Genomic DNA, 21485 nt, shown 5'->3' with positions numbered 1-21485 from the left:
GAATCCCAAATAAACATTAGAATGTGAGTGATGTTGACGTACGAGGTGGTATCAAGCTACGGGGGGTGGGGCGGTGGTCAAAATGAGGGATGCTCATTCTTGACCTTGAGCAGGCCTTTTCTTTACCGCTATCACGAAGAGCCACCTTTTCCTCCTCCAGAGGACAAATGATCGATCACAGCGTCTTCCCACGTGACGACCCAGCGGCAGTTTTTGTGGATGTGTGTGTGGAGTGGCGCCTGTGTCCTTTCATAACCTCCTTGTCTACTTTTATCTTCTGTGCACCAAACACAAAGACATCCGTTCAGCGCTCAGGCTTCTTTCTTTCATTTGCGCCTTTTTCCACTGAATAGTGCAGCATTCAACTGATTTGCCCACAGGAGACTCATACATCTGCGCTTAAATACTTGCAGTGTAATAGTGGAAACTCAGCTTCAAAGCGAACTCTCACAAGGTTTCTGGAACCAAATTCCGCTACGTTTGGCTAGTGGGGAGTGGGCTGACACGTGTTGCAGTGTTTTGTCCCATCTGAAGTAAAGATGCATGATAATATCGGTCACCGATAATTATCGGCCGATGATGTCACACAGATAATCCAGATAAATAAAATTAAACCGATAATGCAATCCGATAATTATATTCTAGCCTCCAAATGTGCACAATCGAAGCAGTTTTGTCCAATTCACAAAAGAAAAAAATAGCAGTGTTAGTTATGTTTGAAATGTATGCGTTTACAAAAAGCTCATTTTGTCCGTTTTTTCATCAGAAATTGGAAAATTGCTCAAACTAAGCTATTTTCTGATGCTGATTTCTAAAGAATAGAAAAAGATATGAACTTATTTTTTCTGCTGAAAGAAGAGAGTCTAATCTTTTGGTGGGTTCGATGTTTATATAGCAATACAACAGAATTTTCTGTGGGCCTTGCAAAATCAGTCAAAATCCAGAAAAACGGCCGGGAGCGAAGGGGGTTGCTCCAGTAAAAATGGCTGGGAGTAAGAGTTATTCAGATAACTATAGCTTAAAGAACATGCTAACAGGTTTACCAAACCATCAGTGTCACTCCAAAACACCAAAATAACATGTAAAATTATATAATTATGTGTTTATAATTTCACACATAAGTCGCTCCTGAATATAAGTCGCACCCCCAGCCAAACTATGAAAAAAAACTGACTTATAGTCCAAAAAATACGGTATTTATTTCAATTTTTATTTCAGTTTCTATTTAATTATTTAAACATTTATTTCCATGTTTCTTTCAAGATCAATTTATTTATTCCAATATACAGTGGGGAGGACAAGTATTTGATACACTGCCGATAGGAAAACCCATTGGCAGTGTATCAAATACTTGTTTTCCCCACTGTATATCTGATGAAGCTGGCGATTTATTATTTTCACCTTAACTTATAAAAACTGGCAACGTTTGAGTTGAGCGAGTCCTGCTCCATGGCTCTGTAGTCAAGCTATTGCTCCTTCCTTCCCAACATGGCGGCATGGCAGTAATTGCTGAGGTTCTGCATGAGCTCTTTCTCTCACGATAAACCGCTGTGATTTGTACGTCATGTGTTCAAGGTCCGAATTTCCTGCGTCTACGTGTTCTGCTAAGAAAGCTAATGCAGCAGAACCTCGCTGCCATGTTGGGAAGGAAGGAGCACTACTTTGACTCGCTCTACTCAAACTTTGCCAGTCTTTATAAGTTAAGGTGACAATAAAAACATCGCCTGCTTTGTCAGGTTTTTAATCATTTATTTCAGAACTTGTGCAACACAACACACCTACTGTCTGCCGCAGTTGACGCCAACAACATCAGCACATTTGAAAGAGAAAGTAAAATTTTATCTCTAAGTGAAAGTAAAAAGTCCTCTCTCACTCCAACACGTCAGCCATGCATTGCGTTCAGGTACAGCACGCAAAAGTTTTACTTAAGTCCAAACGACTAAGACGAAAAATGCTGTGTTCAACCCTTTGAATTTGAACTTTAATTTGAACCCGAGAGGAACATTAATGAGCATGACAGCACTGTTGATATTTCACAAAAGGAGCAGCAAAAGCAAACATCAACAAGAAAGATGGGATGAGACGAGACGAGAGTAGGGAAAAGTGTTCTGCCAAAATGTGCTACACCGGCGAAACATCTACAGGAGGCCAATTTGACACCCAAAGTACTACCGTGCGCTTTCAGCTTGTTTTGTTTAGATGCATCCAGACAGAACGTACTAAAGATGCTTAAAGACAATACTTCAATGTAGTAATCAAATACAGGTCGTTTAAATATGCTGCGTGACTAATGTGGTCAACAGATCAACAATCTGCTTTAAAGCTACCACAAGAAAACACAATGCTTAAAAGTTTGAGGAAAAACGCATGCAAAAACGATTCTGAGGCAATGAAAAGGTAATAAGAGATTTGATAAAAGGACTCTGAGTAACAATCCCCAGGACTATGCATGGCATGGGTGTCCTCCCTGAGCCAAGCTCGCACCTGACGGCATGCCTGGATGGACTAGGAGCTGCTGCTTTAAGGCTCTGCTCAGCCACTGAGACACATCATCAGTTGTGTCCTCAGATCATGGGACGTTTCGGCAGACGCCCTCAGCTGAGGCCGGCCCACCACCAGTGTTGTTAATAACGGCGTTAGAATATAACGGCGTTACTAACGGCGTTATTTTTTTCAGTAATGAGTAATCTAATTAATTACTTTTCTCATCTTGGCAACGCCGTTACCGTTACTGAGGCGGGAAAGGCGTGCGTTACTATGCGTTACTAAGTTGGTTGAATAAAAAAAGTCTGAGAGAAACGGACTCACGGAGACGAGAGAGCAGAGCAGGAGTGGGGAAGACGCCGTTGCAACCGCGATGCTAGGTGGCTCCAATAATACCTGACTGTAGCCATAGCCGACAAACTACGCCCACATGACACGGTAGATATCATATTATAGAACTAGATGCCAATGACAGATACAGCTGCATTGGCAACATGTTTTAAGGACTACATGCGTTAGTAAACAGCCGCCATCTTAAAGCAGTAGACCTCTCAGGAAGGCTCTGATGTAGAGATCCTTCTCAGCGAACCTAAGTAACTTTTTTTAATTTTTATTTTTTCAAATCTAAAATGCTCCTAAATCGGCAAAATCTGAACTTAAATCTATCTTTAAATGATGAAACAGTTTTAAAACTTACACATGTTTAAAGTAGACAGAAGGGAACTAATGTAATAACGGGAGCAATTTTAACAACTTTAACGGTTGATTCACAACTTTAAATGACTTCCACACACAGCAAAGGTTACTATCTAGTTATCGCAATACCCTTGTGTCTAGTTAAGTGCGGGGTAAAGAATTGGGCTAGGGCCAATTGTCCCCCAAACCCTTTAAACTTCACATTGCGTGACCTGTTTTTTTTTTTTTTTTTTTTTTTTTTTTTTTTGAGAAAAAATAAAATTATCACTAGTTACTTTGCCAAGTAACTAATTACTCTTACATTCAGGTAACTGAGTTACTAACGCAATTACTTTTTGGGAGAAGTAATTTGTAACTGTAATTAATTACTTTTTTAAAGTAAAATTAACAACACTGCCCACCACAGGTTGATCACTCCTGGGTGTGTCTCTCAGGGCTAAGCATTTGCTCTAGCGTCCCAGATGGTGTTGCTCCTCTTCAGCCACAGCCAATGGCTTGCCCTCTTGGCGGTGTTGGCCAGCTCTTTGATGGCCTGTCTATGGGCCTGTCCCCTGACTCCCAATTTCCCTAAGGAGCTTTGCTGTTGAACTGGCGACAAAACCCCTACACCCCACCTCCACCGGGCGCAACCTCACCTTCCAGTCTCTGTCCTCTGCTGCAGCGCTAGGTCGGACTACCGCAGCTTTTTGTGTTCGTACGCTTCTTCGACGGCATCCTCCTAAGGAAATGTTTGCTCAATGATGTAGGCGAGCTTGGATGTATTGGACCATAGGATGAGGTCTGAACGTAGAGTGGTCTTCGCGATCCCCGGGGGGAAGATGAGCCTCCGATCAAGGTCGACTGCATTCAGTGGGCCCAGGTCAGGGTTTGAAGGCCTTGACCTCTGCTTTTCCCCCTCCCGAACAAATGATGGTGGGTGTTGGTACGCGTGCTGGTTGATAGCCTAGGCATTGATGGAAACCCTCTTGCGCTCAAGTTTATCAGCTACACATCTGAGGACCTGGTTGTGTCTCCATGTGTATCTGCCTTGAGTGAGGCTGGTTTTGCAGCCTACCATGATGTGCTTGAGTGTTGCTGGGGTCGCACACAGGGCGCATGCTGGGTCCTTTCCAAACCATTGTTGCAGGTTTTCGGGAGATGGAAGCACATCATACGTTGCTCGAAAATGAAACTCAACCTGTTGGATTCCGTGCCCCAGAGTTCACTCCAAGACAGCTTCCTCTTCTCGACACCCTCTCACCTCATCCATCGGCCTTGTTTGGCTTGTGTCACCGCTTTGGAAAGTCTAGTTGCTTTTAACTACACCAAATAAAAAACACAAATAGTAATTATTTGCTGCTTTTAACCGATGAGCGCATGTGTTGGACTTCTCGCCGTGTAGAAGGAATTGCAGTAACCCAGTATTCGTCGAGTGACGGTGACAATTTACGTCATCACCCCAAGCGTCCATAAAACATAGCGCCCTCCCTAGGTCAAAACATTTACTAAATATTATAGATTTTTAAATCAATGGCAATAATTCATGCATTTCTAATAACATATTTTTGAAAAAGAGAATTATTGTGGCTTAATAGAGCCTACAAGTCTTTAAGTCCGAGGTTCGGTTTAAAGTGATCCTCTAACTTAAATACATTTAGGCTCTAATAAACCACAATTGTTCTCTTGTACTAAAATATGTTGTTAGAAACACATAAAATGTTAAATCAATGGCAATATTTTATAATATTTAGTCCATATTTTGACTGTTAGTTGGCGCCATGGTTTGCGGGCTCGCAGTGATGACGTCATTGGGATCTTTCCAAATGTGTAGTGCGTTCAACAATTGCTTATTGCTGCCTAAACTCACGAAGTAAAATTAGCACGATGTTTTGCTTTTGGATGCAATTTCCAGTCAAATGGAAACAAGGGGAGTGACGTGAGTGGTCAAGGTGGAATTATTATTTTTACTGAACAAATGTGCATAAGTGGAAGCTTCTCCCTCTTTTTGGTCCCTGTATGCACATATCCTACCCATCACGCGTTACAACTGGCGCCCGAACATTTTTCCTGGATCCTCAGTCAAGTAATGGATCCGTCTATTTTCTGGATCCGACGGTCCCACCGCGTCTGCAATGTCGGTTTCGGATCTGTCCATTTTTTTTTTATTCGTCGGTCCCACGGCGGCTTTTCGGATCAGTCTATTTTGTGGAATCGACGGCTGCGACATTGCCATGGTATCGGTCTAATTCCTGGATCTTCGAGTGAGTAAAAAACGCGGATTTGGATTACTATTGCTATCTTTTATGTTGACTATTCTTCGTGGGAGTTTTCCCCAAATCATACTAGATAATTAAAGCACTATGGCACGCTACAGTGACGACAGTGACTCTGACGTGGACCTTGCAACAATGTTGGAGTTCGTCAGGGAACGCCTGTTTGCGTACTGATGAGCTCCCAAGTGAAGAGTGGTCAAGGTGGAAATATTATTTTTTTGTGAATAAATGTGCATAAGTGGAAGCTTCTCCCCTTTTTGGTACTTTTATACACGTATCCTAGCTACCACGTGTTACAATGTACAAGACATGGATTACACAAGGTGTGCTCTTTGGCCTGTACTGTATGTAAAGCACACGACAGCTCTGGATGCTAATGATCTACTTAATTATATTGGGATAAGTTTGAAAAGGCAATATGCTTACCTTGAATATCTGCTAATAAAACCGGAGTTCCCAACACTCTCTCGCTCTGGTGAGACTCACTTGCCGCAAGTGCATCACTAGTTTTGCCCAACTTTTGTCTTATCAGGTATTTGCTGCACGCATTTTTCCCTGAAGCTCGTCTTGTGAACGACCGACAGTGCTGTCCTGCTCTTCACTTTTCAGATCTGGTTCAAATAGGAAGGGTAGAACTGACGACATGTTGGGAAAACTAACTAGTGACACGCTGGAATTTCGGCAACGGGACCAGTGACGTCACGCACTGCGACGTAACAAGAATGACGACCTATCACTTAAAATAATTTTACAAACTTTATTAAAACAAAAACATTAAGAGGGGTTTTAATATCAAATTATTATAACTCATACTAACATTTATCTTTTAAGAATTGTCTTAAAAATAGAGGATCCCTTTAAAGATTTAGTTTAGGTCTACGGGCTGTGGAACGAATTAATGGAATTATAATGTATTCTTTTGGGAAAATCCAGCTCGACAAACGACTATTTCGACTTACAACGTCCTGGAACTTCATATGTAGAGGTTCCAATGTATATATATTAGGACTGTCAAACGATTAAAATTTTTAATCGAGTTAATTACAGCTTAAAAATTGATTAATCGTAATTAATCGCAATTCAAACCATCTCTAAAATATGCCATATTTTTATGTAAATTTATTGTTGGAATAGAAAGATAAGACACACGACGGATATATATACATACAACATACTCAGTACTGTATATGTTTATTGTAACAATAAATCCACAAATGGCATTATTAATTCTTTCTGTTAAAGTGATCCACGGATAGAAAGACTTGTAGTTCTTAAACGATAAATGTTATAGCTACAGGTTATAGTAATTTTATATTAAAACCCCTCTTCATGTTTTCGTTTTAATAAAATTTGTAAAATTTTCAATCAAAAGTAGAGTTAATGTAATAATAAGAATAAAAATAACAATAATAAAAATAGAGTGAAAAGTTTTACGTGTATTTTGCATAGCTATTTTGATATGGAATGCCAGTTCATTTTGCATTGTTGTTTAACTGTGTGTCAGAATAGGGCCTCATGACTATAGACTGAAGTGCTTTTCTTTTTGTGAACATTTTTTTTTTGAGAGATAGGAATATTATTTTTGTTGTGCTTTCACTAAACAATACTTATGTTTGTTGTGAAGCAGTTGCCGAAGCTCATGCCAATAAACGGCGCGATCCAAAGAACGCCTGTGTCCACTCGCCTTTACTGTATAACATATACAGTGGGGAGAACAAGTATTTGATACACTGCCAATGGGAAAAGTGTATCAAATACTTGTTCTCCCCACTGTATCTGTACATATCTTACCCAAAATACAACAAGAGACACAGAATTGCCACTAAAAGAAAGAAAACTTACCGAAATATGTGTGGAGCACAAATAGCAATTTGCATTACATTGTGAATACAGCATAAACGTCTCACAAGTAATTCTCCCACGTTTTGAAGAAATAACATGAGTATGGAACGGCGCTGCCCCCAAGCGGCCGGTGGCATTCTCTTCACTCTTAATGTCCATAAACGGCCTCATCGTAAAATCTGTTTGAGGCAATATGCGAGCGGGTCATTCATTGCATGCATTAATTGCGTCAAATATTTTAACGTGATCAATTTAAAAATTAACGCCCGTTAACGCGATAATTTTGACAGCCCTAATATATATCTAACAGAAGTCAGAGAGCTTTTTTTTTTTCAACGACACATTAACTCAAGACTTTTTTTATCCACAGAACGCCCATCTACCACGGCCACCCCTTCTCCCACCACCCGGACGACTAGCATAGTGTCTGGCACAGAGCGCTCCCAATTCACCTCCCCCACACTGGCCCCTGAGGGGGACAACATGCTGGGTGTCATAGTGGGCGGAGTGGTAATCGGCCTCTTGTTTCTGATCCTGGCACCGCTTGCGGCCTGGTTTTGTTTCATCCGCAAGCGCCGGACCTTCCGGGGCGACTACTACACCAAGCAGTACCTGGGCCCTTCGGACATGCAGAAGGAGACGCAGCTGGACGTGCTGCAGCCCCACGAGCTCCAAGAGGTGTACGGAGACAAGGCCGACAAAGGCAGTCAGGAGTTGAAGCCGAAACTCTGCGGGGACGTCATTTACCCCGACTACACGAGTAAGGAACAGGGCGGTGACGACTGGACCGATCGCGAGGGCGACTACTACCCCGACCCCTACCACGGTCAGAACATGCACCACCCGTGCGGGCCCCCCGTGCTCACCAACGGCTCGCCCTACCTCTCAAACAACCGCTACAACAACTGCACCGACAGCGACTACGTGGCGCACGTGGACGGCTCGGTCATTTCACGACGGGAGTGGTACGTCTGAGCAAAACTGAAAAGCGCTTTATCTTATAAAGGAGGCCGGAACGCCTCCGCCGCGATGTGATCGGCCAACATTTGGCCTTATGAAAGTATTAAGTATCGGACACGCTCTCAAAGGGAACGTCAGGAAACAAAAGAGAAGGCTTTCCGTTACACACTACTGAAATGTGAACAGTCGCACAAATGTCAAAGCCAGACACACCAGAGACTCCCGTGGTTGGCTTTTCTCGCTTTTTACCCCCCTTCCTCAAGGCCGCGTCCTCCGTTTTACTCGGCCTGCGAAAGCTTACCGCAAATTTTCTTGTTCGAAACGTTTCTTTAAATTGATAACCAAATGTGGGGGCGATTACGTACTGTAATCCCACACCCTTCTGTAAGAAATCCTAAACCCTCTATGGTTTCACACAGAAATTTTTCATTGAATTTTTTTCCTCCATTACGGCAAGTTGGACTATTGGTTCTCACGTCTGCCTGACAGTGTTTTGTTCAAAGCCAGGCATTGAACTTCATTTTCTTAGGGATGGGGACATTTTAAAAATGCGCTTCGTTTACCACTGGAAAGCTTGCTTTGTCGACTGTTTGTTTGGCGACCGGTCTGTCAGTGATCTACGGTATTATGAAAAAGTATCTGAACCTTTTGGAGATTCTCACATTTCTGCATAAAGATCTTGGTCAAAATCACACAGATGAAAAAGCAGTGTCTACTTTTAACTAAAACCACCCAAACATTTATAGGTTTTCATATTTTAATGAGAATAGTATGCAAACAATGACAGAATGGGGAAAAATAAGTAAGTTGAACCGTCATATTTACTATTTTGTGCCCCCCCCCCCCACCTCCCCTCCCTTTGGCAGCAATAACTCTAACCAGACGTTTCCTGTTGGGATGTTTGGCATGGATCACTGTCTGTAGGTCATGCCACAGCATCTCAATGGGGTTCAGGTCTGGACTTTGACTTGCCACTCCAGAACGTGTATTTTGTTTTTCTGAAGCCATTCTAAAATTGATGTACTTCCGTGTTTTTGATCATTGTCTTGTTGCAGCATCCATCCTCTTTTTAGCTTCAACTGTCTGACAGACTGTCTCAGGTTTTCCTGCAACACATCCATTAATGTTTGCTCGGTGTCCAAGCCCTGAGGGAGCAAAACAGCCCCATATCTTGATGCTCCCTCCACCATGCTTCACGGTGGGGTTGATGTGTTGATGTTGGTGAGCTGTTCCATTTTTTCCCCACACACATTACGTGTGTTACTCCCAAACAATTGAACTGTGGTTTCATCAGTCCACATATTTTGCCAAAACGTCTGTGGAGTGTCCAAGTGCCTTTTTTTTTTAAATTAATCGAGCAACAATATTTTTTTTAGACAGTAGTGGCTTCCTCCGTGGAGTCCTCCCATGAACACCATTCTTGGCCATAGTTTTACATATAGTTGATATATGCACAGGGATATTGGACTGTGCCAGCGATTTCTGTAAGTCTTTAGCAGACACTCTAGCGTTCTTTTTTACCTCTCTGAGTATTCTGCGCGGAACTCTTGGCGTCATCTTTGGTGGACGGCCTCTCCTTGGGAGAGAAGCAACAGTGCCAAATTCTCTCCATTTGTAGACAACTTCTCTGACTGTTGATTGATGAACATCTGGACTTTTAGAGATGGTTTTATATCCTTTCCCAGCTTTATACAAATCCAAAATCCTTGATCGCAGGTCTTCAGACAGCTCTTTTGACCGAGCCATGATCCACATCAGACAATGTTTCTCATCAAGACATTCCTTACCAGGTGTGTGTTTTATAGTGGGCAGGGCAGCTTTAAACCACTCATTATTGATCGGGCACACACCCTACTTTTTGTTTGGTAAAAATTGGTTTCAATTGCTCTTTTAAGTCTCCTTTGGCAGAGGGTTCACTTTAGGAGTGGGAACTTCTTGGTACCTCACGAAACGATTTTTGATACAAAGCTCACGATAACGATGATCTGACGATATGGCGATACAACGATTATCGATACATCGGTCAGGAAATCATTCTAGTATATTCTACAAACAACTAATAAACAGAAAAACAAGCTTCTGCTGTGAATTGGAATGAGTTCATCACTAGTAGACGTCCAATCCGTTTGAACTGGGAGGGTGGCAGCGAATGAACATTCGTTCATTCGCTGCCATCCCTCCCACTTCAAACGGATTGAACGTCTATGGCGGTCGGTGGCAGCCAATGCCAGGCAATGAGGTAATTTTGGGCCATTTAAGGTAATTTCCCAGTTGATTTTCAGTTACTTCCTGTTGATTTTGGGGTATTTTAGGGGCCTCTTCCTGTTTGTTTTGACTTACAGAACAGGAAATGACCAGGGAATCACCCAAATGAATATGCAGTGACTTAAACTCAACAGGAAATTACCTGAAATGCCCTAAAATGAACAGCAAGTGACCTGTAAATGCCTGAAAATCTGATAGAATGACTGTGAATGATCTGGTTTTGAATGAACGAATGTTCCCAGTCTAAATGGATGGGGGGTCGAGCACCGTCAATGCAGCCTTAGAATTAACTGAGACACTATTATGGTAGAAGATTTTGGTAGCAACTTGTTGGTTCATTTTTATTTTTTTTGAGACATTGACACCTTTTTTAAACGATATCTCCATTCTTGGCAGGAGCATATCGATAGCCTTTTTTTTTTATATCACCATTTCGATATTTTGTCACACCCCTAGTTCACTTACTTATTTTTTCCCCCCGTCATTGTTTGCATGTTATCCTCATTAAAATATGAAAACCTATAAATGTTAGGGTGGTTTTAGTTAAAGCAGACACTGTATTTTCATCTGTATGATTTTGACAAAGATCAGATCACATTTGATAGTGATTTTATGCCGAAATTTGAGAAATTCCCAAAGGTTTAGATACTTTTTCATCCCACTGTACATTGTTTTTTGGCCTATCAGTGTTTTGTTCATACTTATTTAAGAATTTTGTTTGAAAATTTTCGGAGGATTTTTGCGTACATTCACCAAGTCTAAATGTGAAAGGCTTGCACTCTGTGGTGAACTTCACTTTCTCATCATATTTAATGCAGCTCACTCATCACCCTAAAATCAATGTTTATGTAATTTCCCATCAAAGTGCCGCGTTGCAGATGTGACGCCGCCATCTGTTGAAGGTTTTTTTTTTTTTTTTTTTGCGCTACCATGTAAACCGTCGTCATTTTCTCCCGCCGCGCCGCACCAGCGTCGGCGAGTAAGAAAAAGTTTGCCGGGACGACATCTTGGCGGAAACATTGTTAGCCGCTGACATCACCGCCCATCGCGGAACAGTTCGCTCGCTCGTCACGGGAAAAAAAGTCAAAAGAAACGTGATCCGCCGTCGGGAGGGGAAGAAGCACGGAAAAGCTCCCAAGAAGACTTTTTTTTTCTTCTCTCCAACACACAACTCACATAAAAGCACTGACATCACCACTTGGGAGCGCTGAACAAACCAGCACTTTCTTAGCTGCTATCAAAGAGGATGTGCTTATGTCAAATTGGACTAAAATCAAAATACAGAGATGCCTTGACATGAGACACAAAGACCAATTTCAGCTATTTAGTCAGGGCGAGTGCGTCCGGGCGTCGCCGCCCGTTTGGGGTTTTGCGCACTGCCGCTTGTGGGCGCATCTCGGCCCCGCCCTTGCTGAGAATAAACCGCTTTAATGTTGCACGAGCGTGCGCGCGGCGCCCACATCGGGGGAGCAGCCCTTGCCTCAAATTTCCTACTTAGCCTCTGGCTAAATCGGTCGCTTGCGGCGCATCTGCGCCTGGACGGAAGATGACGGAAGTTTAAAAAAAAAAAAAAAAGTTTTTAGGGAGTTGTATTGTTAATTCATTTTCTGTCTTTGACAAACCAGAGTTACTCCAAAAATGATATATATATATATATATTTTTTTTTACATTGACCACGCAGTAACTTCTGACACTTAAGAGAACACATTGACAACCTCACGACTATTATAATGGCTTTAAAGGCAGAATTTTTGACATCAGGCTTAATCTTAGAGTTAGCGAGGGCCTAATTAGTCAGAGGAGTTGATTTCAACATATTCTGTGTAGTTTGCTGGTTTAGCATGCCTAGGGTGACCATATTTTGATTTCCAAAAAAGAGGACACTCGGCCCGGCTTCGAGATACTTGATTTTTACTCGAAGATCACTCAAAGATGCGTATATCTCCCACTTTTTTTTTACTCAACAGGCTTTATTCTTCCTAAAAAAATAATCAAACAATAAAAAAAATAATAATAATAATTATTATTATTATTATTTAAAAAATAATATAATGCAGACTCCTGGAAATGTAGTCCAGTTAATACACACACACACAGTTGGCTATGTGCCAACTCAACATTTTTTAAAATTACGATCACGACAATTGTCGTTAACAAAATGTTATTCCCACTCAATTCTCATATAATGTTTTAAATTGTACGCAAACAATAACTGAAATAAACTGACAAGCGATTCAACCAGCATGTTTCCAAACGCAGCAGTTCAAATTCAAAACTACATTGCCCATAATGCCTAGCGCAGCTCAAAAATTGCTACCCTATTAGCGTATACGGGAGCCGAGGCAAAATCAGACTTTGCTATATAAGTTTACTACCATCGGCAGCGCAAAGATGCGACAACAAACGGGATTTAACAGATTACACCAGTACAAATCTCCGACAGAAGTCAACAGTTGCCATTATATACGTATTTATCGTAAAAAAAAAAAAAACTCATAAGCAACACAGCTATTTAGCTATACTAGCATTCAACCATTAACTAACGCAGAACAATTACAAAACTCATACAATGTACTGCATCTCTGTGTACACATATAACCCTATTTACAACAGAAGACATGTAATCGACATTAACAGGAGAAACTTACAGAAAGGTGTATGGAGCCACGTCTTTTAGAACTTCTTATTGAACTCCTTACTGTACTCTGAGCTCTCGCCAAACCGTCAGTAGATGGTGGTAATTCCCCATGAAACAAAGGGTGTACTGCAAACAAAAAAGATCTACTCCTTCTCCCGCCCCAACTAGTCGGAGCAACGTCAACGCAGGCAAGCCCTGCCCTCTAGCAACCGGAGGAATTCTCTTCAAGTTGGTCCCGTAAAAAAAATCATAAAAACCGGGACATTTTTATGAATTTATAAAACCCGCCCGGACAACGAGGATACTGCGTGAAAGTAGGACTTGTCCGGGCAAAAGAGGACGTTTGGTCACCCTAAGCATGCCAATAAAAAAAACAACATATGCAGTAGGGGTGTAACGGTACACAAAAATCTCGGTTCGGTACGTACCTCGGTTTTGAGGTCATGGTTCGGTTCATTTTCGGTACAGTAAGAAAACAAAATGCAAAATATAAATGTGCTAGTTTTTTATTACACACTTTTGTGCTTTCAACAATAGGAACAGTAGCCTATACAAAGCTAGAATTCTGCTCAAAAAGTAGCGGTTATTTAAAGATAATAATCCAACAACAATTTGCCTTTCAGACCCCGCGTATTGGTCAGCTTTCTTTCTGAAAGCAAGAAAAGAAGTCCTGAAGAGAAAAGCAATCCCAATGACAAAGATTTTAACATGTACTTTACAAATGAAATGCCTCAATGATTTTTTTTTTCTTATGAACGGTTTTCAAACGCTTTATTGGTGGATTTTCTCAAGTTAAAGCGCCACACAGAAATTAATAAATTTAATTGCCTAAGCAGGATCTGTATGTTCTTGTTATTTAAATACAGGTGTTTTAGCTCATTTCAATTTATTTTGTCTAAATGGGCTATTATTTATTTTACTATGTGTTTGTATTTTACAAATGTGATGTAGTATTCATTTATATTGTATATTTTATGTTGTATAACTTTAGTTCCTATGTGAATATTAGTTCCTACTTGTTATGTTGTGGTAGGAGGGTTTTGTATTGAATATGGGGCCGTGTTGGTTATTATAGCAGAGAAGACAACTGTAAATCAACAAAAACAAGTCAACTGTGCCCCGATCTAGCACTCAAGAGATATGATTGACTCAAAAAGTGGGTTACGATTGCATATTAGTTTGAAAATCGACCGGATCCACCATATTTTTACACGAGTGACTTCCGGTCTGCCCGGTTTGCTAGCTAGTAGTATTGACGCACGAGGGCCGTGTCTCGCGTCAAATAATAAGCTCTGCCGTTGTTTTTGCGTGCATCGCGTTGAGCTGCTTCTGGGACTCAACACGCGGCCGCACTGCGACTGGTGTGCATTCGCTGATTAACTTTAACGGCCGCGTTTCACTGCATTCTTGCGGCGGCCACGTTGTTGCGCCGTTGACGTTTCTTACTGTCCTACCGTGTTGGTCCTCATTATAATGGGGAAGACGGAGTAAATATCATCTACACAAAGAAACTGTAACCCGATCGACTCAAGTAAGGGTTACATTACGTCAGAAACTTCTTTTTAAAACGATATCTCGATAAACTTTTGGGATACAAAGTATCCCGATATATCACCATTTCAATATTTTATCACACCACTACTCCAAACTATTCCAACGTTGCTAAAAATTACGCCCGAATGATGCTACGTTGGTAGCAGGTAGCGTCTGATGCCTCTCATAGATATCAGAACTAGATACGATGTGGCGTTAGTAAACAGCCCCCATCTTAAATTTTTACCTTTAATAAATACTCCAAACGTTACTGTCCCTTGCTCATGTAACGTTGGCCCTGCGGAGGGCTAGGTTTCTATTATGACTACTGTCGATGTGTGGCTAACGTGTCTTACATACAGGCTTTATTTAATCTGTAAAAACAGTGCTATAGAGTGATGAGGGTGTAAAATAAAAACATAATAAAGCTGTCAATTTTAGCTCGGTAGTCATTGCTGGATAAAACACAAGTAGCATTGGTCCCCAATGTGTTATTTTGAACACTGCAAACTCAAAATCCTATCAAGACTTAGTTTAGACTAAACTAGAACTTAAAAATGGCTTGACACAAATGGAAATTCAATTGAAACACATGGGAGAAACACCTAACTTTTAAGCGATGTTTGTTTTCAAGCGTAATAAGATTTTTAGTTTTTTTTTGTAAGATCTAGAAGTTTAAGTGAAAGCAGTGAAATAGTTTTTTTTTCTAGTTACATCTGAGATGCAATTGTTGGCTGTTTTCAACAATGTACGTAGAAAATGAAGACAATGATTGACTGAAAATGGTTCAATATTCGATGAAATGTCTTTTTTTTTTTTGTATATTTATAACTGCTCTTTACCTAAAGTTTTATCCAATTTAGGGCTGCAGGTACTGATTATTTTAGTAGTCGAATAATCGAACTATTTAGTTCGAAAAATTGATTAATCGGATAAGGAACATAAAAAAATAAAATACCTGAGCTGAGCCTCAAACTATATTTAAAAAATATATATATATGAGGATCTATGTACAGCAAAAGAACAGTTGGCCAACTTACATAGAAAAAGTCTGCTAGCTTAAATGCTATAAAATTAAGGGTGTAATCGTACATGTATTGAACTGTTTCGGTACGTGGTGCTCGGTTTGGAACGGAGGCGTACCGAACGAGTTTCTGACGTAATGTAACCCTTACTTTTCGAGGCTGTGAGTCGATCGGGTTACAGATTCTTGGTGGAGATTATATTTACTCCGTTTTCTCGACTATAATGAGGACCAACACGGTATGACAGTATAGCCCAGAAACGTCAACGGCGCGAGAACGCAGTGAAACGCGGGCGTTAAAGTCAATCCGCCAATGCACACCAGTCGCAGTGCGGCCGCGTGTTAGACGCGTTCCAGAAGTGGCTCAACATGATGCACGCGAAAAGAACGGCAGAGTTTATTATTTGACGCGAGACGCGACCCTCCTGCGTCTATACTACTACCGGTAGCTAGGATCGGGCAGACCGGGAGTCACTCGTGTAAAAATATGGTGGATCCGGTCGATTTTCAAACTAATATGCAATCGTAACCCACTTTTTGAGTCCATCAGATCTCTTGAGTGGTAGATCGGGGCACAGTTGACTTGTCTTTGTTGATTTACTGCTGTCTTCTCTGCTATAATAATAACCAACGCAGCCCCGTGTTCAATACAAAACACTCCTACCACAGTAAAACAAGTAGGAACTAATATTCACATGGGAACTAAAGTTATACAACATAAAATATACAAAATAAAGGAAACTACATCACATTTGTAAAATATAAACACATAATTAAATAAATAGCCCATTTAAATAAAATAAATTGAAATGAGCTAAAACACCTGTAATTAAATAATACACAGATCCTGCTTACACAATTACATTTATTAATTTCTGTGAAAATCTTACCAATAAAGCTTTTGAAAACCGTTCATAAGGGGGAAAAAATGATTCATTGAGACATTTCATTTGTAAAATACATGTTAAAATCTTTGTCATTGGGATTGCTTTTCTCTTTAGCACAGGACTTTTTTCTTTCAGAAAGAAAGCTGACCAATACGCGGGGTCTGAAAGGCAAATTGTTGTTGGATTATCTTTAAATACCCCCTACTTTTTGAGCAGAATTCTAGCTTTGTATAGGCTAATGTTCCTATTGTTGAAAGCACAAAGGTGTGTAATAAACAACTAGCACATTTATATTTTGCATTTTGTTTTCTTAACTGTACCAAAAATGAGCCGAACTGTGACCTCAAAACTGAGGTACATACCGAACCGAGATTTTTGTGTACCGTTACACCCCTATATAAAAGGGTAATTTTTTTTTTTTTTTTTTACAATGCTCTAAACAAATAGTTCAGGCACATATTTTCACAAAAAATGGCTAAATATACCAACAGACTAAACTACAAATGCATTAAAAAAAAACGTTAGCTGAAACAAAACCCTAGCTTATGTTGGTCTTAACGGGGAGCAGATGGATTCAGCCATTTGAAATGAGGTAGACTAGAGGGCCGTGTATGCACCCAAATCAATAAAACTAAATGCAAACACTTTCAAAACAAACCATTACAACGCCACTTTAATTAAACAAATACTCGAAGCAGCAAAATTTAATTCAACCCTTTTTTTTGATCGAATACTCGAGTTCATCGATTAAACGTTGCAGCACGAATCCGAATACTCGATTAATCGATAGAATTTTTAGTCAAATACTCGATTACTAAAATATTAGTCTGCCGCAGTCCTACATTCGATATCTCAATCTCAAAAACGATAGTGGCAGAAACAAACATTTTTACAGCACAAACGATTGACGCCGTTTTTAGCCATTTTTAATCCAAATGCAGGGCTGGTTGACCTCAGATTGACCTGTAAAAGAATTGATAATATCTCAAAAACAATAGCATATAAATTTGGGCCACTTCACAGAGGTCAAAAGGACCCCAAATGGTCTAGCATCGTCAATAACACTGACAGAGTAAAATGTAAATTCAGGACTCAAGTAGTAGTTATTTAATAAATTAACTCATTGATAGTTGTTCGCGGCCAACCCCTCCCAAATGGATTGAACATGATCTCCCGTCAACGCCACTGAAATAGTGTGTTCACCAAAATGAAGTTATTCCGGTTTGTGTTGAGAGCACGAAGGCATTGGATCAGCATCAGCTGTTGTTGCTGAGTAGAAGGTGCCTTAAGCTAACGAGGTGTTTGCTATTTAAAGTTAAAACCGGGACAAAAGGACATTTTGTAAACGGACGACGCGTGGAACTCTTGAGCCACAACGGCAGGAAATATTGTCTTGTAAATAATAAGCTCACCACTTTTTTACTGTTTTCTATCTGTAATATTGAAAAAAAATTTTTGTTGTTGTTGACCAATCTTTTTGTACGGAGTGCTGCGGGTGTGTGTTTGCTTTTTTGGTTCTTTGTTTGCAATAAAAGTTTTTGACCTTTAATGGCACGCGTGCTTTTTGTTCAGACAAATTCATGCTTGTCAGGCTTGGTTTTCGTTTAGCCGCATTGTCGAGGGAGCGTAAAAGGATGGCACTGATTTTCTTTCTCACGAAGATTGACGAGGATTTCAGCCAAAGTATGGCCATTAGCGTTAAATGCGTGGATTTGGGGGCTGAGGGTATTTGGGCTGCGAGGAAAAATTAACGGGAAACAAGAATCAACATTAACTTTTTAAGATTTTCGACAGCCACCTAGTTAGATATAACTCAATATGATTTTTTTTATGTGTAAAGTTTGCTTCCCCAACATTTTTTTGTTTTACACAAAATTCCCCCATGTATTCTGTTGCTTTCTCAAATATTAAAAAGTTTTTAATTTGAAATTATCATATAAAAAAGAAACAATATCACAACTTTATGCATTTAATATGCAATTTGAACCCAAAAATGTTTTTACCGTATTGGCCCGAATATAAGACGGTCCTGTTTATAAGACGACCCCCTCTTTTTCAAGACTCAAGTTTAAAAAAAGACTTTTTGAACTCCAAATTAATTTTTATACAGAAAATAATTACAATACATCTGAAACAAATTATTATAACAATATATTTGAGAGAAAAAGCATGTTATTTTGCCTCATTCAAATCTTAGTATCTGAACATTTAAATATGTAAACTAGGGCTGTCAAAATTATTGCATTAACGGGTGTTAATTAATTTTTTAAATTACGTTCAAATATTTGACGCACTTAACGCACATGCCCCGCTCAAACAGATTAAAATGACAGCAAAGTGTCATTTCCACTTGTTACTTGTGTTTTTCCACCCTCTGCTGGCGCTTGGGTACGACTGATTTTATGGGTTTCAGGCTTCAGCACCATAATTATTATTGACATCAACAATGGCGAGCTACTAGTTTATTTTTTGATTGAAAATTTTACAAACTTTATTAAAACGAAAACATTAAGAGGGGTTTTAATATAGAATTTCCATAACTTGTACTAACATTTATCTTTTAACTACAAGTCTTTCTATCCATGGATCGCTTTAACAGAATTTTAATAATGTTAATGCCATCTTGTTGATTTATTGTTATAATAAACAAATACAGTACTTATGTACAGTGTTGAATGTATATATCCGTCTCGTGTCTTATCTTTCCATTCCAACAATTTACAGAAAAATTTGGCATATTTTATAGATGGTTTGAATTGCGATTAATTACGATTAATTAATTTTTAAGCTGTGATTAACTCGAATAAAAATTTTAATCGTTTGACAGCCCTAATGTAAACTAAAGTGCAATCACATTCGTAATGAATGGCTTCTTGGTTTTAAATAAACCAATCTTTTGTGATAAAATAACACAATTGCAATAACTGCATTAACGATCAAAGTGAGGTCTAACTGTAACTGTAGTCTTGAAACAAATCTGAATAAGGAAAAACACTGCAATAAAATAATGCAAACTGGTTAAACTAGTAGCTATGATCTGTCATGACAGAACATCGCTTCAACGATATCTGGCACTAGCGTCGTGAATGGGTATAATGTCTAGACTGCGAATATAAAACGACCCCCTCTTTTTCAATCTTATTTCAATGCAAAAACACCGTCTTATATACGGGCCAATACAGTAGTACTTTTTTTTTTTTTGTTGCCCAAACTTTTTTACCTTTCCCCAATATGACAATATCCTAATATTACTGCTTTTACTAACAGAATAGTATGCATTCATTTAAAAAAAAAAATTTTTTTAAAGACTAGCAAAATCATTTGTCCCTTTTATTATATTGCATCCTCAAATATCAAAATGTTTTATTATAAAATTATATATACTGTTGAGTCTAAAACACCTTCTTCAATTTAGCTGTTGACCCAGAGCGAGGTGACAAAGGCAGGACACAAGGAGGCAGGAGTCAGAGAGTAGACTTTACTAACTGCAGTTTGGGGAGAGGTCTGAGATCGGGCAACGTGACTAAGAGCGTCTCATCGAAGTCCCTCTCAGAGCTCCCCGCGCTGCTGACTTTTATTTAGGGCTTGTTGCTAGGCAGAATACAGTTACAACACTGTTGTTCAACGTGGCAGTTTCGATCAGGCAAGTTCCTTATTTTAGTCATTGATCAAATTAACAGTCACACTCATTGATTAAATTAACAGTCACACTCTTGAGCGAGCAAGATAACTTTGTTTTGAACACACATTTGCACTCGAAGTAGCTTGGTGGAAAAGTACTGAGACGACGTGTGATGAATCAACATATGTGTGTGTATCTATTTATCAGCAGAATGTGAGCAATTGCCGGTAATAAAAATGTAAGCACATGATTATGGGCTTAAACTGTATTCTTCATAATAGCTTGGGAGAGCGCGTATAATAGCTGTGGGAGAGCAAACTTGTATAACCCGCAGAGTATAATGGTCATACAATCAAGCATATCTTACATATACACTCTATGAATGTTATTGCCTTTTCCCCCCAAACACTTCATCCCTTGACCGACCCAAGAAAAATGACAATACCTTTATTATTACAAACTTTTCTCCCTCCTTTTCCCAATATCCTCAAATTACTTATATTAATGGAAGAAAATTCGAATTGATTTATCATGTTGCTTTATCAAATCTAACCTGTTCAGCTACTTGACACGGACAATGGAGATCTGAGTGTCCGATTGATCTGAACAGTTTTAATATCATATGGGAGTATAAAATACATCCATTGGGATTATTCAACGAACCTCGTTTATTAGGAGACAGCAGCGAACAGGAAGGGGTTATGGGGGAACAAAAGAAAAGAGGGAGAGACAGAAAAAGCACAAACAACAACAAGAAATACATTAAACGCATATTCTAACTATGTTGGAGCTATCGTTAGCTATTTCCGGTTGACACCATGTGGGGGGCATGATGACCAATGAGAGGTTGGGGGGGGGGGTCTAAGAGATAAGTGATTGGGAGGGGTGAAGTGCACTTAAATCAGCCATGTGGTCTAGAACCCAGTATTTGTGTAAATCCTTTACGAGTGCATGTTGGCATCCTATTCTATGCTGTCTCATCTTGAGGTGGGATCTTGGGGCACCTAAGGATTCGATAACGATCCAGAGTTTCCGATTCGATTATAAATCGATTATTGATGTAAAGATGTGTGTCTAATTTCACCTTGTCATGCGTGAGTCCCATCTAACGTGATAGTCCCCGCAGACGAGTGTGGATGCCACGTTGGTGCCACCCCAGGTCGATGGCCCTTCCCTAGCCAATACTTGCGGGGCAAGCCAGCGCAGCCCAGAAAAGGAGCCCCCAGGGATCCAGGGTGGTCCCCCAGGCCACCCGCGCCCCCATCAACCGGCCTTCAGGGA

General features: G+C 40.0%; 1 protein-coding gene across 1 annotated transcript in view; it reads left to right on the top strand.

Moving 5' to 3' along the window:
• The window catches only part of LOC130911201 (nectin-3-like protein), a 91686-nt gene extending 78078 nt beyond the window's left edge, over nt 1–13608 (top strand). The window contains exon 6 of the mRNA XM_057829010.1: nt 7645–13608. Within this exon, the coding sequence (XP_057684993.1) occupies nt 7645–8249 (605 nt within the window). The 3' untranslated portion in view covers nt 8250–13608. The remainder of the gene's footprint in view (nt 1–7644) is intronic.
• Nucleotides 13609–21485: the final 7877 nt, after the last annotated feature.

The sequence above is a fragment of the Corythoichthys intestinalis genome, unplaced genomic scaffold (genome assembly GCF_030265065.1).
Source record: "Corythoichthys intestinalis isolate RoL2023-P3 unplaced genomic scaffold, ASM3026506v1 HiC_scaffold_23, whole genome shotgun sequence".
Classification (NCBI taxonomy): Eukaryota; Metazoa; Chordata; class Actinopteri; order Syngnathiformes; family Syngnathidae; genus Corythoichthys; species Corythoichthys intestinalis.
Note: the sequence above shows the minus strand (reverse complement) of the source record. Positions and strands in the feature narration are given on the sequence as shown.